This window comes from the organism of the source record quoted next, unplaced genomic scaffold (assembly GCF_019419815.1).
Source record: "Pyrus x bretschneideri cultivar Hongxiangsu unplaced genomic scaffold, Pyrus_bretschneideri_v1 Contig18, whole genome shotgun sequence".
Lineage (NCBI taxonomy): Eukaryota > Viridiplantae > Streptophyta > Magnoliopsida > Rosales > Rosaceae > Pyrus > Pyrus x bretschneideri.
In genome coordinates, this window is record NW_025999479.1 from 2,612,319 (window position 1) to 2,627,627 (window position 15,309).

The 15,309-nt window shown below is 35.4% G+C and overlaps 2 protein-coding genes across 3 annotated transcripts; both read left to right on the forward strand.

The window, feature by feature from the left end:
• The first annotated feature begins 678 nt into the window (after positions 1–678).
• On the forward strand, positions 679–4,487 carry LOC103956152. 2 transcript variants are annotated; one of them, XM_009368089.3, is made up of 5 exons: positions 679–1,988; positions 2,179–3,121; positions 3,235–3,288; positions 3,505–3,689; positions 4,072–4,487. In XM_009368089.3, the coding sequence occupies exons 2-5, from the start codon at positions 2,314–2,316 to the stop codon at positions 4,159–4,161; spliced, it is 1,137 nt and encodes a 378-aa protein (XP_009366364.1). In that variant the 5' UTR covers positions 679–1,988; positions 2,179–2,313; the 3' UTR covers positions 4,162–4,487. The 2 variants fall into 2 exon arrangements, with proteins under 2 accessions (XP_009366364.1, XP_009366365.1); XM_009368090.3 differs by having other exon boundaries at positions 2,182–3,121.
• A 7,837-nt stretch (positions 4,488–12,324) lies between these two features.
• Positions 12,325–13,822, forward strand: LOC103956153 (ethylene-responsive transcription factor ERF060). Its single transcript, XM_048581934.1, has one exon. It carries the CDS (start codon positions 12,579–12,581, stop codon positions 13,548–13,550), a length of 972 nt encoding a protein of 323 aa, XP_048437891.1. The 5' UTR covers positions 12,325–12,578; the 3' UTR covers positions 13,551–13,822.
• Positions 13,823–15,309: the final 1,487 nt, after the last annotated feature.

Genomic DNA, 15,309 nt, shown 5'->3' on the forward strand with positions numbered 1-15,309 from the left:
AATCACGATTTAACGGTTATTTTAACTCTGATTTTGATTTTTTTACACTCCTTGACCCTATATGAATACAATGAATGAATTCGATCTTCAATTTAAAATACTTACACTAGTGGATACCACAAAATCTTATGTCATGATGATTGATGAAAATTGAGGATTTTGTAAAAGGAATAACATGCAAGCTTTGAGTTCTATTGGCAAGGTTTAAACTTTTGAGAAAGACTTTACAACCTTGAAAACAAAATCTCTTTCATTTCGCATATCCTTGCACATTTAATATTTTGTAATAGACTAGTAGTGTATGAATGTTTGTTTATTAGACTCTTATTTTCAAGTGTAGATATAGTACTTAAACGACAAATGTGTTTTAATGTTTTGAAGTAATATTTATGCGGCAATGTGTGATATCTGCAAATTTAAGAATAAAAATACATTTTTCTTAATGGATCATAGCGGGTCATAGCAGGTCGGGTCACTTTATCCAGGGTAAAGTGACCCGACCTGTTAAGGATATGTTAAGATAACGGGTGTGACACGACACGACCTGTTAAAATAACAGGTGGGTAAAGTGATCCGACCTGTCAAGATAGATAACAGGTGTGACACGACACGACACGTTAAGATAACAGGTGTTACACGAACACAACAAACACGACCCATTTACCAGGCCTACTGATTTCCCTAGAATTGAACTACCGAACAATAGGTGGTATTCGGACTCCCTCAGAAAGCATCCATCCGGAATCAACTTTTTCTGCCCAATAAACCCTTAACTCCTTCTTCCTTCAACCTCTGTCTTTGCTCTCTCTGTCAAAGGAAGATTTAGCAGGTTTCGTGGCCTGCGAGATTATGGTTTCATGACCAAAATCATAAGGGAAGAAGATGAGGATTTTGGAATTTCAATTTTGATCATTCGTTGGCTGCAGAGGAGACTCAATTGTGAGTGGAAAGGGGAGCGGCTGGTGGTGAGTGGAAAGGGGAGGCGGCCGCAGATGAAGAGATAGGGATTTGTAGGAGAGGGAGAGAGAGCAAAGGGAGGCGACTGGTGGTGACTGGAAAGGTACCTTTTCGCTGCCGCACCAGATCGTCGCGCCTCTGAGGAGACTCGACTGTGAAATTTGTTGGAAGGGACTGCTGCAAAACAAAGCGATGGAAGGAGACGGAGTGAGTTGTGAGACAAGCTGCGACCGAGTGGCTAGGTTTTTATATCTATTTTTATTTTAATTAATTGATTTTTCGGAGGTTCATTGAATTATCAATCCTATCCAAAATATATTGCTGCGTGACTAACCCTGGTTGTTATTATTATTTTTGTTTTTTATTTTAAACTTTTAATTTTTGATTGTCACTTTTTTTGGGTAATGGGGCAGGACAGAGGGTCTCAATAAAAAATGAAAAAAAGGATAAAAGTTTTACCGAAGAAAAAATATACTTTCTACTATAAAAAAAATAAAAATGTTTAACTAAAAATAATTAGCATATAAATTAGATTAGTTACAATAGGGGTATTTTAATAATTACGTTAATTTTTATTGTGATTCAAGTGAATTAGTAAACATTTTATATAAGTCGATGTCATTTCTACTCCGATTTCAAACAGTTTTAGTAAAGAATTCCAACAAAAATTTGATTTTGATTTCCCCACATTCTAATTTTTCCTCAACTCAATTCTCTTCAATCTGATTACAGATTAATAAACGAACCATATATATAATATCATATCGATTTTTTTTTTTCAATTTTCAAAATTTAAAAGGGAGGAGAGGGAGATGCCCCACTTATCAGTGGCGTTGGGCGACACTTAGCTGAAGTTTTCAAACTTAGGAGGGCGGGTCCGGGTCAGGCTGAAGCGACTCCCGCCTCAACAAATTTTGAGTTTTAGTTTTACTCTTCTTTAATTTAAAAACCGGCCCACACTTGTCCATTTCCAGATCCTCACTCAGATTTCTTCCATCTCAATCACCAAACATTTCCCAGATTACAGAAAGGTCAGTAATTTGTTTAATTACGTTTTCTAATTTCAATTTTGTTCTAGTGTTTAATCTCCAGTTGGGATTTCCTAATTTTATACGAATATGCAGCTTTTTCTTTTTCTTTCAAATTTATGGTGTTTCCGCTTTGTAATTGACTAATTTGCTTTTCGGATTTTCCATTTTTTTTTTTTAACCTTTGGATCAGAAGTTGGAGAATCCATTGTTTTTGGCGAGCCGCCGGAGAATTGGGGTTTTTAGGGTTTCAAGATTTTGAGGTTGAATGCTTAATTGGCTTGATTAGATTTCGATTTTGTTTATCCTTTTGCAATTCAATTGCATTATGAGTAGTGATAATTCAACCAATGGGTCTTGCAAATCCCGACGGGTTCTCGGTGATTTGACCAACCGGCCCATAAAAAGGGGGTTTTTGATGATTTCAGCTGGTTCGGGTGCTAAATCTCGAGATGAGTTCGGTAAAGATGTTGATTTGGAAAATAGGGGTTCGAAATTTGCAAAGCAATTGTCTTTAGGGGTTGAGGATTTAGTAGGAGAGAAAAGCAAGACCAAAACTGGAGCAAATTGTAACCCTGAAGCTTTGTCTTCGCCAAAGGGCACACAGGAATCAGTGTTTTCGCCTACTTATAGTGAAATTGATGATTCGTCGAATGACGACAGCGATTCTGTTACCTTGACTACGTCAAATGATATGGGGGAAAAGTCCAGTGACAGTGGAGCTAATGTGCGCAGTGCTCTAGAAGCCGGTGATGCATTGATGGATAATTGCTCGTCCATTGCTTCAATTTCAAAATGCTCAGGAATGTGTAAGAATGACTGTTGTGGTGATGGGGGGAAATGTCAATATGATAAACCCGGACACATTTCAGAAGTTAATCAAAGCGTTCCTCTATATGAAGGATTAGTCGCTGTTGTTTGCGGTAATAATGAAAAGGATATTGGAGTTGGTAAAGTGGCAACAACCAAATATGGTTCTAATGAGTGGTCGAGGTTGCCTAGGTCGCAAAGTTGCTCGAAATCCCACGAATTAAAAAAGTTGGAAAGATGCACGACTCTTAAAGGTGGTGGCAGTGCTGATTTGAATGTAGGTGAATACTTGCTCAAAGATTGCTCTTGTTCGTTTTGCTTGAAAGGTATGACAATTTACAACTCCTTTTTATGTTAGTTTTTATACCTGCTTGCTTGTGAGCTGGAAGTTCAAATGTTGACTGACATAAGTTTGGTTCTTTTGCAATCTGACAATCAGCTGCTCACGTCTTGTCGGATCTCCAATACCAGGATATCAAGGGTCGAATTGCTGGTGAGTTTGTGCAGAATGTGTAGGAAATGTTGCTATGGTGAAACATCTTAACTTGTTTTTTGACGTTGCTTTTTCTTTCCTTTCCGGAATACTTTTACTATTCATTAATTCGATTTTTGCCTTTCATTTGATGGTAAGTGTAGGTAGAGTAGACATTGTTTTTTTCATTTACTTTGAAATAGTTTATTGTTCGTTAATTTTACATTTTATCTTTAGCATTGAAGAGGAGTAAAAAAGAAGCGAGCATATTGGTTGAGAAATGTGTCAGGGGAAAGGAGATTAATACTAAGGGCCGACTACATCCAAACAAAGCGTCAAAAAGTGAATATGATCTCTCGAGTCAGTGGAGATCACTCTTTCTTAACATGGAGGATGTGCTTGTTCATGAAAGCAACCATCTTGTGAGTATAACGTTGTTTACTATGGCCTGGCTTGCACTTTCTTTGGGAAGAAACTTTCTTATCGTGTTTATTTTACCTATCTTGGAGAAATCTTTCACATTTGCCTCTATTTCAGTTTTATGTTAATGATCCATAGCCTTTTGATCAATGAACCTTAATTAATGAAACTTTAGTCTGTAACATGAAGTCCCACATCCTATTGCTGGCCATAAGGCAGTGGAGGAAAACCTAGATTCAACTAATTAACTTGTGGTATAGCAGTGTTAGTAGTCAGCCTAATTTTGTAAAATCTTTGCATTACAGATTAGATTTCTTTTGTTAACTAGTGACTTTTCCTTTTGGGGGTCTTAATGTGATTTATTGTCTCGTTTCTGTTTGGCAGGAAGACAGTTATGTCACACTAAAAAATTTGAGGGACAACTGCAAGACGGAACTTGAAATTACCAGTGGAATGCCCTCCGAGAAACAATAGTCTGTTTCCACTTTCCGGTGCTTGTGTTATTGTAAGATTGTTTGTCACTTTAGTTTGTCTACTTGTGCATGTGTACCCATGTATTCATGTAATGTTGTTTGAAGACTGTTTTCTTCCCCAATTTCAAAACCCAGGGAGCCTGTTTTCTTCGTCTTACCATATTTCTTAATAAGCTGTAAACGTTCATCAAATTCATGTAATATTCATTTGGCATCTGTCTACACTCAACCGTATTTGGCACAGAATTTTCATTTGAACAAGCCTTGGGGATGGATTGGAGGAATTTACAGGCGGTGAGTTTTCTTATTCGCTGGCTTTCATTTTTATTGATTGAAGTAACTCTTTCTTACTTGTGCTTATAAATGAGTCATTAGTTTATTTATGTTAAAAAAAAACCTGAAAGAATTCGAGCTATTCGAATATCTGTTACTGTTGACAACGTCAAATGGAATGGATGCTGCTATCGATTAGCAGCATTGCCTTGTCTGCTGCAATGAAATAAATGATGCTGCTAAGAAAAGCTGTGATAGTAGAAAGTTGTAGCCCTTCCAATGAAACTACGCCAATGCAGAATGCGGGTATAAAATCATAGAAACTCTTGTACCTCCTTCAAGTGAAGACGGAAACTACTGCAATGTCAACACTATCAATCATGGAGAACAAGCAGAACATATCACTTGCCTAATTCCCTGATCAAAAAATTCAACTTGCAATTGAAAAGAAAAGCAGCATTGAATCGCACAATATCGACGGCTAAAAATGATAAGAGGTTCTGGTTGAGGTTTGCTTGCTTGAATATTATGATAACGTTGACATGGCTTTGACGCCGAAATGTGAGGTATGTTTAGAATTGCGTTGTCTGAGAGACTTTGGGTGAAGCTTCAACTCCTCTACAACTACAACCCTGGCCAATGAATTGATATTTGGGTTGGCCGAACTTGACTTCATGCTGCTTACCATTTCAGGTTTTTCCCTTGAGCCCTACACAAATGCAGGTGTGACATTCGTAATTAAGGAACGCGATTCCTTCATAACCCGATTCCAGCTCATTTTAATTCTTCTGTACTTCGATTTCAAGTATTTTTTATTTTTTAATTTTGAGTACATTGATATATTTTACACTAATGACCTAATTTGGTATTGAATTCATTATTTATGAGTTTCGAACTTAAGACTTCTTATTTATAAATGAAGAAGAATATTATCAGACCGTTGTATTAAATAGTGATTTCAAGTATTTAAACATGCATATTTAAGATTTACATGTCCCACTCGAAAAGGTGTTGGGTTCTATTTCATCAAAATTGGGTCCTCTTCTAGGTGTTGAGAAAAAAGCCACAGGATCAAGTGTTTAGGTTGTGATAAAGTAAAAGTTGACAATCGTAATGTCAACTATCGTATGGTTAACTGTATTTTCTTTTGTATTTGGTGGCCTAATAATAGAAATTGGTTGAGATGAATGTTATCTATCATGCAACATGGAGATTTAAGCGTCGGGTCTACGGCCAACTGGTAACCATGCCGATATAGTGTCAGTTTAACACTTGCTAAAATTTAATCACATACACAGTTTAGTAAGTGTTTTTATTATAATAGCCCTCAGTGTTATTAATAGGGAAGCCATTTATTTATAAATAATAATATATTATGTTAAATTTTGAAAAAATTACACTTAAGAGTATACTTTCAATACTTAATTATATATTGAGACTACATTTTTTGAACATTTCAAGGAAAGACATTTTTTAAATGCGTGTAAGATGACATCATGTCCTGTTTTTCTATTAGAAATGGACTTATGTATTTGCCCTTCCTTTTTCTGTTAAACGTGATCGGCGGTGATTGACGGAATTTACTCTCTTCTATTTGAATCATTCAATTTTTATTTTGGTTTCTTTACTATTTTTCTTTCTCTCTAAAGTTTTTCTGTTCTGATTCATCTCTCGTCATCTCCCTCAATTATCTCTCACCATAATTTATATTCGAATCATTCAAGTTTTCTTCGAAGGTAAGCATATCTCTGAATTTTATTTGTTCTGATTTAGTTTTTTTGAAGTGTTGTGTTTTTGAATTTATTTTGGTTTAGATTTTGAAATAAGTTTTTGATTTTTGATTTTTTTATTGGTCGCATTGATTTTTATTTTATGTTATCGTTTTTGTTTTTTTACAGTCACATTTTTTTAGTTTTGAAGATTTTGATTCAGTTTTTATTTGATATAGTGTTTGGTGAAGGTAAATTTTCGTTGTACTGCTTTTGTTTTCATTGAAGTTCCTTTTGTTTTTTGGAATGTAGTATGAGTTAGTTTAGTATTTAGCGAAGGTTATTAATATTAATGTAGCATTAACTTATAGAATCGTGCAGAATCAGTTGTCATAAGTTTTGGGGGAGGGGAGATCCCCCCATAAACATTTAATATTTTTAAACGCAATATTTATACAACATCAGCTCATAGAATCTTATAGAATTAGTTGGCATAAGTTTTAGGGGTTGGGGAGGGGGAACCCCCCTCATAACTCCCCCCTCATAAATATTTAATAATTTTCAACGTAATACTTGTGTAGCATCAATTTTATATAATCACAAAGAATCGCTTTATGCAGTAGTTGTGCCACATCAGCTTATAGAATCTTGCATAATCAGTTGGCATAAGTTTTGGGGGTTTTGGGGGGGGGGGGGGGGGAGGGGGGTTGGGGAGGGGGAACCCTCCCATAAATATTTAATAATTTTCAATGTAATACTTGTGCAACATCAATTTTATATAATCACAAAGAATTGCTTGACATTGGTTTATTGAAAGGACAATTGATTAGCAACTAGTTAATGGATTATTTAATCATTTTTGGCATTTTTTGTAGCATGTGTTACAGATATTTGTGCAGTATCAATTTTTATACAATTTTTTTTTTTGTCATTTGTGCATCATCAATTTTTGCAGAATATTCTAAGAGTTTCATCATTTTTGAAAGGTTTTGTGTAGCATCAGTTTTTATTGATTATTATATTTATATTTTAAAATGCATATATATATATATCTAATTATTTCTGTGCAATATCAGTTTAACTTTTTTCTTTTTTTCTTTTTTTTGTGTGTGTAGATTATGTTCGTTGTTAAAGTGTTGAAGTGTGTATATGAAAATTATGCAGTAGTTGTGCTGCTTTATCTACATACTAGTTATGAGGATTTCTATGGGCAATTAACTTTTAGGTTTCCAAGTTTGTCATCAGGAGGTTTTTTGTTGAAATACTCATTATACGGAGGTAAACCAAACTGTTTATTAGAGTGCAATGAAGATATTTAGATCCTTCTATTAGTGAATAAATTGATTTCAAATTCAGTTGTTGATGTTTATGTTCATGCTAAGAAGGAGATGTCTATTGTCTTTACTAGTACTGTCTTCTTGTTGCCTAAGTGAATCTAATAGTATTGGAGATGAGAACTAATATTTGGTAAGTATGGCTGTTGTGGACCTCACCATTATGCAATAAATGAGTGACATAATTATATTTCTTATGAGGGTCAAAGTTATAAAGATGGTGCAGTTGAGTTTCGTAAAAAAACTTATACAATACTCTATTGAGGTTGGTTTTGATTTCAAGATCATTAGAATGATTGGAAGCGTTTTACTGATATTTACTCAAAGAAATCGTCGGAGGGTGTCAATGGTGTTTATGCTATTGTGTAAGAGCCTAGTGGTTGTTTTATCATTAAAAAATTAAATAATATTCATACTTGCACTGGACGTGTTCGTCAAAAAGAGAATAAAAGATTTGGCCCTTCTGTTTTGTCCTCTTTGTTGGCTGCTAAGGTTTGTTCAAATCTATCTATTAAGGCAAAGGATGTTATGAGAGAAATGAAGGTGAGTTATGGTCTTAATGTTAAATACCATGCAGCTTGGTGTGACAAAGAGATTGCATATAATGAGGTTAATGGTGATGAGACTCTCTCTTTTTGATATTTGCTTTGGTACCTTGATGAGTTTGTGCGTGCCAATGATGAATTCTTTTGTGTACTAGAACTTGATAATGATAGTAATCGGTTTGAAAGGTTATTCATATCTTTTGGAGCTTGTGTTAAAAGATTCTGATGGTGTAGACCAATGTTGTTCATTGATGATACATTTTTGAAGGGAAGATATACCGGTACTCTTCTTGGTTGTTGTGCTAAAATTGCAAATAATAGTAAGTTTTTTTTTAATTGTTATAAATTACAGATTTGTGATATCATTTTGAATTTCAATATTTATATATTTTGGAGAATCATGCTATTCTTTTTGTGTAGATTTATTTATTAAAGTGCAACATCTGTTTATTAATGTGGAGTGGATTGGGAAGTAGTATATGTTTTATGAATCAAGTTATGGGTAAGGGTTGGCCCCCCTCCCACCAATATACATCTAACAATTTGAACTTTTGATTAACATCCGTGCAGCATTAGTTTTTACAAATTGATTAATGACTCAATTTATTCTTTCTATGCACCATTTGATATAATTATTAATATTTTTTTTTTCTATCCAAAGATTTTTCTTGTGTATTATGGTATTGTTGACATAGAAAATGAAGACAATTGGACATGTTTTGTTGAATATTTGGCTCGGATATTAAATTATCAAAGAAGGAAGATCACGTTTATTACTGACCAACATTATGGTCTTTTGAATGCTATTCGAAAGTACTTCTTTACTGCTTCTCATGGTTTCTGCATTATACATTTGAGGCAAAATTTAGAGAGGTGATGTGCTGATAATAAGTTTTTGAATGATAAGTTGTGTGAGTATTTCAAAAATTGTGCATTTGCATGTAGTGTTGAAGATTTTGATAGGAATATTGAGAAAATGAGAAGTAAACATTTTCAATTCATTTTTAGATGATCTTCCAAAAGAGCATTATTCTATTATACATTTTCGGGAAAATCGGTGGGGTGAAATAAGTAATGCAACTGCAGAATCATTTAACGCAATGATTTTTAAAGAGCGTCGCATGCCTATTCTTGATTTGATTGAATCGATTAGGGGGAGGCTGATGGTCATGATGTCCGACGGGAGGCGTGTTTCAGAAAAGTGGTTTTCTTTGTTATGTCCGAAAAAAGAAGACGATCTTAAAGGTTTTGTTTAAGAAGGTAGTCATTGGATTGTTAGTAGCTCATTTGATGATGTGTTTGAGGTTCGGGGGGATAAGAACTCTTTTGTTGTTATGTTAGATCAACACCAGTGTTCATGTGTTCAATGGAAGCATATAGGATTTCCTAGTGCTTATACTTTGCAAGTTATTCTGCATGATCATCGTGATATTAAGGATTTTGTGAATGATTACTGGAAAGTTTCTTCATATAAACTAAGCTATCGGTTTCCTATTATTTCAGTTTTTGGCTTGAACAAGTCCACTTTTGATCTACTAAATGCTCTTGTTAAGCCCCCTCTTACAAGGAGACAAGGTGGTCGACCACGTATTTATCGTTACAAGTCTAAAAATGAGACAAGAGTTGTAAGATGTAGTCATTGTCATTAGACTTCTCACCACAACAAGCAGACATGTCAACCTTTATTTTTATTTTTTGAGTTTTGGATTTTTTGCATTCGAGAGTTTGTTATCATATCAATTTTTTGTTATTTTTCGTGTAGAATAAGTTTTTGATTTTATGCAAAATCATGTTATGCATTTTGTATGCAGCATCAGTTTTTGTACTTTGCAATTTTTGGTCCCCCAATTTATGAAGAATCAATTTTTAGCAATTGAGTTCATGCTTTTTTTATAACTAACAAGTTGGGATAAGTTTGCTATTCCCAATTTTGCAAATTTTCTATCATGGAGAAAATGAATAAACAGATTGAAAAAGCTATGTAACATTTGAAATGGAAAAAGAAATGTAACATTCGAAAAACATATGTAATTTTTTCTTTTGCAAAAGTGAGTTATAACAATACATTAAAGTTCATAACAATTAAAATGTTAGAAGACCAATTTTATATATATATATTATTTTTTTTCGGTTCAAGAAGATTTTTGTTTGTCATTTACTTCAGCTGCTTATTTTTTCTCCTTAAACTTCATGCTCTAGCTCAATCTATGATGTATTAATTGAGATGCAATATCACAGCGTAGACAGTTGACTTCCCGCTTGGTTAAGGATTTTTTCATTTTTTTTCGCCTTTTGCTATTGTTCAGATGTAGTACAGCACAAAAACACCACAATCATCTCTGTAAAATAAGTTTGCATTACAAGAATTGATTCTTGGATTGAAGTACTTTGAGGCTCTTTTTGCACTGCCACTTCTTACACTATAGAGAGCCAAGATTATGTATACACTAGCTAGATGTAGGGTTATTTTCTACCAATAAATGCATGGAGCTACAAACGTCTGAAACTTTCAACTTGGGTTCAAACTCTTACTAATGCATATTTTAAAGCCACTAATTTCTGATTTGGCGTACCGTTTTTATTAAGGGCTGGTTTAGCATTGTTGAAATTATTTTAAAAGTAGTTTTTTAAAAAAGTTAGGGCTAAAATTGTGTTTGGTAAATGAAAAAAGAAGAAGTGATTTTTGTCAAAATCATGGGTAAAAAACAACAGAAAGCAGAAGCAGCTCTACCCCTGCTTCTAAAAATAGCAGTTTTTTTTCACAACACAACAACCTCAAGCTACCCCTAAATTGTGTTTGGTAAATAGCAGAAAGAGGCCAAAAAAACGTTGCCTCATGTAGTATTAGGACTGTAAAAAAAAAAAGATTAATTAATTTATCATCAATGGAAGGTGAAATGCCCCTACATTTGCATGGTGAATGGTGAATTGAAGTAGAGGGGCAGGTTGGAAATTCCAACTTGGAATGGCTCATTGCTTTGCGTGATGAAGCCAAATTGGCCTTTGGGCAACTCCAAGAATCCAAATTCCACTCCACACACCTATCCATCTCTCTCTTGCTTTCCTTGTAATATATCATCATATGCATGAACCCTGCGCCGCAATTGGTGATATGTTGTCCCTCTCGAACTGTCGTCACTCCTTACATAATTATTGATTGCGCCCTCCAACCAATCCAATTCGATATGGTCCAATCTAGTCCAATCTAATCCAAACCCAATCAACCATAAAGCCAAATGCAAACAACTGAGCTATATCACTAATCTCATTTCTCCGCACCAACTTAAAAGCTTATCCACATGTTATTAATTATGAATAATCCTAATTAAAATATACATACATACATACATATACATATATATATATATATATATATATATGGTATATAAACCCTAAGGTGGGGCTGATGGGAACATGTCATCACCTTGAATATATCATGTTGGAAGTTATTTGAATGAAAAAAAATTCTAAAGTTTAAAAGAGAAATCTCTCAGAGCGCTAGTAGAGTTTGGTTAATAAGACGGTATAATAAATTGTACACCAAACAATCAACTGATTTTCTGAAAGTTTTGCGAGTTTGGGTTAATCGTCTTATGTGTAATTGACCTAAAATAAATATGCGAAACGGAGTAAGGATATCAAGAATTGGACTTTACTACTGCAAATTCAGCAGCAACAGTTGTTTACATCCAATCCTGGCTGAACACGTGTCCAAGTTTTGATTTTTTAATCAAAACTTAGACACGTATTCAATTGGAATTAGATGTAAGCAGCAGTTGCTGCTGAATTCTTCAGCAGCGATGTTAAATCCGGATATCAAAATCCTTTATATAAATGTCTATCAATCGTTCGTTCTAATGGTGTAGAACACCAAATGTGAAAGTAGCCCAGCACCAACACTGCTCAATCCCATGGAGGTGGCAGTGAAACGGCAAGTCGTACAGATTCAATAACAAAGCGCAGAAAAATCCAAATATTGCCTGATGGAAGTTTACATAACAGTCAACTTAATGTAACAAATACGAAGCAAACACGTGTAGATCCATTAAACATAACGGATGTAAACGTGTTATGATATGATCGGACTCTCATGTCGAACAAAGGCATCTTTGAAGTTGACGAGGCAGAAATGATTAATTAAGGAAGATAAATGTAGTTAGAGAGAGAAAACCAGAGGCTTTAGAGAGAGAAACTCGTTGGCTTTGAGGCTTATATAAGACAGAGAGCAGCTCGCCAACGAAATACAAGAGAGCCAAACACCAGAGAGAGAGAGAGAGAGAGCAAACCCAGAAGGGTATTTCTGAAAGCAGGTAATTCAGATTAGAGATCCAGGATTTTCTCGCTGTTTTTAGCTTATAAAGTTCTAAGCTTTTTTCTTGCTTTTTTTTGGTCCTCGCTGTTTATTTAAGCCTTTATTTCTTTAAACAACCTTGTATATTTTTTTCTGGGGTTTTTTTTTTCCTTGTTGATTTGTAGAATTAATCTGCCTGGTCTGTGATTTTGGTAAGAAACAGGTTGGGTTTTTCAGAATTTTTTATCTTTTGTGACTAAATCTAAATGGCAACATCCATAGATCTTTACAGCAGCAGCACAATGACATCAGATTTATCAGATCCCTTGAGGGAAGATCAGCTCATGAAAGCACTTATGCCTTTTATGAAAAGTGCTTCTTCAACATCTCCTTCCACTTCTTACACTTACCCTCCTCAGAACAACCAAAACTTCAACTTGTACCCTGACTTCTGCTCAGCGCCTATGATTTCACAGGCAGGTGCTATAGGGCTTAACCAACTTACCCCATCTCAAATTCTTCAAATCCAATCCCAAATGATCCTCCAACAACACCAGCAAAAACAACAGATTTCTGCCTTTGCTTCCTCACCTGCTCACACCCTTAAGCTGCTTCATCCAAAAGCAGTTCCAATGAAGCAAGCTGGCACTCCCTCCAAACCCACAAAGCTCTACAGAGGAGTGAGGCAGAGGCATTGGGGCAAATGGGTTGCTGAGATTAGACTTCCCAGGAACCGAACCCGGCTTTGGCTTGGTACATTTGACACCGCCGAAGAAGCTGCTTTGGCTTATGATAAAGCTGCTTTTAAGCTTAGGGGAGACTTTGCTCGCCTCAATTTCCCCCATCTCAGGCACCAGGGAGCCCTTGTCTGCGGCGACTTTGGCCACTACAAGCCCCTGCATTCCTCTGTCGATGCGAAGCTCCAGGCAATATGCCAGAGCTTGGCTGCTAATTCGAAGAAACAGGGGAATACAGGGGAGCCCTGTCCTGTGGCAGAGAGAAAGCCAGTGGTATCAGCTCCTTTAGAGGCTAAGATGGATGATTCAGTCAAAAGTGAATTGAAAAGCGAATGGGAGGCCTTTCCTTCGTCGTCATATTCGCCTTCTCCGTCTGATGAGTCATCTTCACCGGAATCCGACATTACCTTCTTAGATTTCTCGGATTCTCAGTGGGACGAGGCTGAGAATTTTGGATTGGAGAAGTACCCTTCAGTGGAGATTGATTGGTCTGCTATCTAAAGGCGTGGTGATGCTGTAATATTTGTGTTTAGTTTGAGTTTTAGCGTTATAGGTCAAGTTGGGTGCGCAGCTTCTGCAATGAATTTTTGATATTGGCAGAGGATTTGCTCACTCATAGTAATTATTCCTTAGGATTATGAGTCTGTAGTATGTCATGATTTCTCTATTTCGGTCTGCTGGTAATATTTTTTCCTTGCACGACCCAGGAGATTTCTGGTTATGTGTGTAATTAATCAGTTTCTTGGAAGCTATATTTAGTTGTACTTTTTCTATGTTGTGTGTATGTAACATGGTGATCATGTGGAAGTATTTTCAAAATAACTAAAAATACTTTCAAAATAAGTTTTGGAAGCACTTACTGTTTTTTGTTAATATTTTGAATCTATTTCTAATAGAAGCCCTTCTATTGAAAATATTTTTAAGCAAAAGTGCAATTTTAAGAAGCGGTTCTAAATAAGTACTGAAATGCTCTTTATCTGAAACGTAGGTTTTCTTTCTCTTGTTAACGGGTGCAGCCTCGATACTCGAAAGGATATGTTTCTTCAAATTTCACCTATTTATTTCACGTTGGTGTTGTCCTTTTTTCGCTTTTTAACAATACAATCATGCATACAATATTTGTTTTTTAAAATGGAATAGTGAATGAGGAGAAAAGAGAAAAAATTACGGATGATGCTGAGCAAAAATTATGGAACTATGAGAGTGCAACGAGGAGAAAAAGACCAAGGAAATCATTTTTCCGTTTACGACTTTCCATTGTTAGATGTACTCCGTTGGGCAAATTGACACCGCAAACGATAGCCGCCCAAAAAAGCGTTGAAAACTTCATGGTGATCATGCTAGAGAGAATTTTTAGTGTATTCAGTTGGGCATCATTTCCCGTTCGTATAAAAAAGGGTTGAGGGTGTTTTGTGAGATCTCGATTGTTATAAACCACTATTTTTAAGATATGTTGAAGAAAGAATTGCCAACTTAGAAGTAAGGGATGAATTTTTCGAGAAGAAAACTTATTCATTCCAATTCTCCACGAAATGGTTTGAAGGGAGAAGTTTTTTCATGTCTAATCCCCTTCTAATCCTCTCATAGTAAAAAATTATTCTCCTGTACGTTCAATCCTTTATACCAAATGAGACCTAACTGTAGCCACTCAACTTATACTTTTGTAACTCAAAATATTTGTCAAGCTTATTTTCGTAAAGCGATGCCCTACGAAATCAAACTAAACTAGAAATTATAAAGATGAATTTGTATGATAATTCAATTCAGGTTTTTATGAAGATGGCTGTGGCAGCTTCAGCAAATTTAGAACACAAAAGGAGGAGGGTATAAAGGGAGCATCTTGGATCACCCCTCCACTTTAGGGGAATCTTATAATCCTCTTATTTGCATTAGCCTTGAATGAGATCGACAAGTGGGAATGGCCATACCATGGCTTGCTGCTGCTACTGCTCAGCCCACTTTACTGCCTTATACATTATCTTCTTATCGTTTCATGCCTCAGATAAGATTTGAGGCCACCATATCCCAAGGATTAAAGATTAAAAAGAAGAGGGTGAGAAATGTGTATGCCTTAGCTTAATATTCTCTTCTCTCTCTCAGCATGCAAATGCAAAGTTCACACAGCCAAACGTATGGATAAGGAAAGAGACTTCTTAAAAGCCTTGAGAGAGTAACTTACATAACGCGAATATACAATTATTAAGAAGTTCCGTGACAATGATACAAAGTTTTATGGTAAAATTTTTATACATATCCTTGA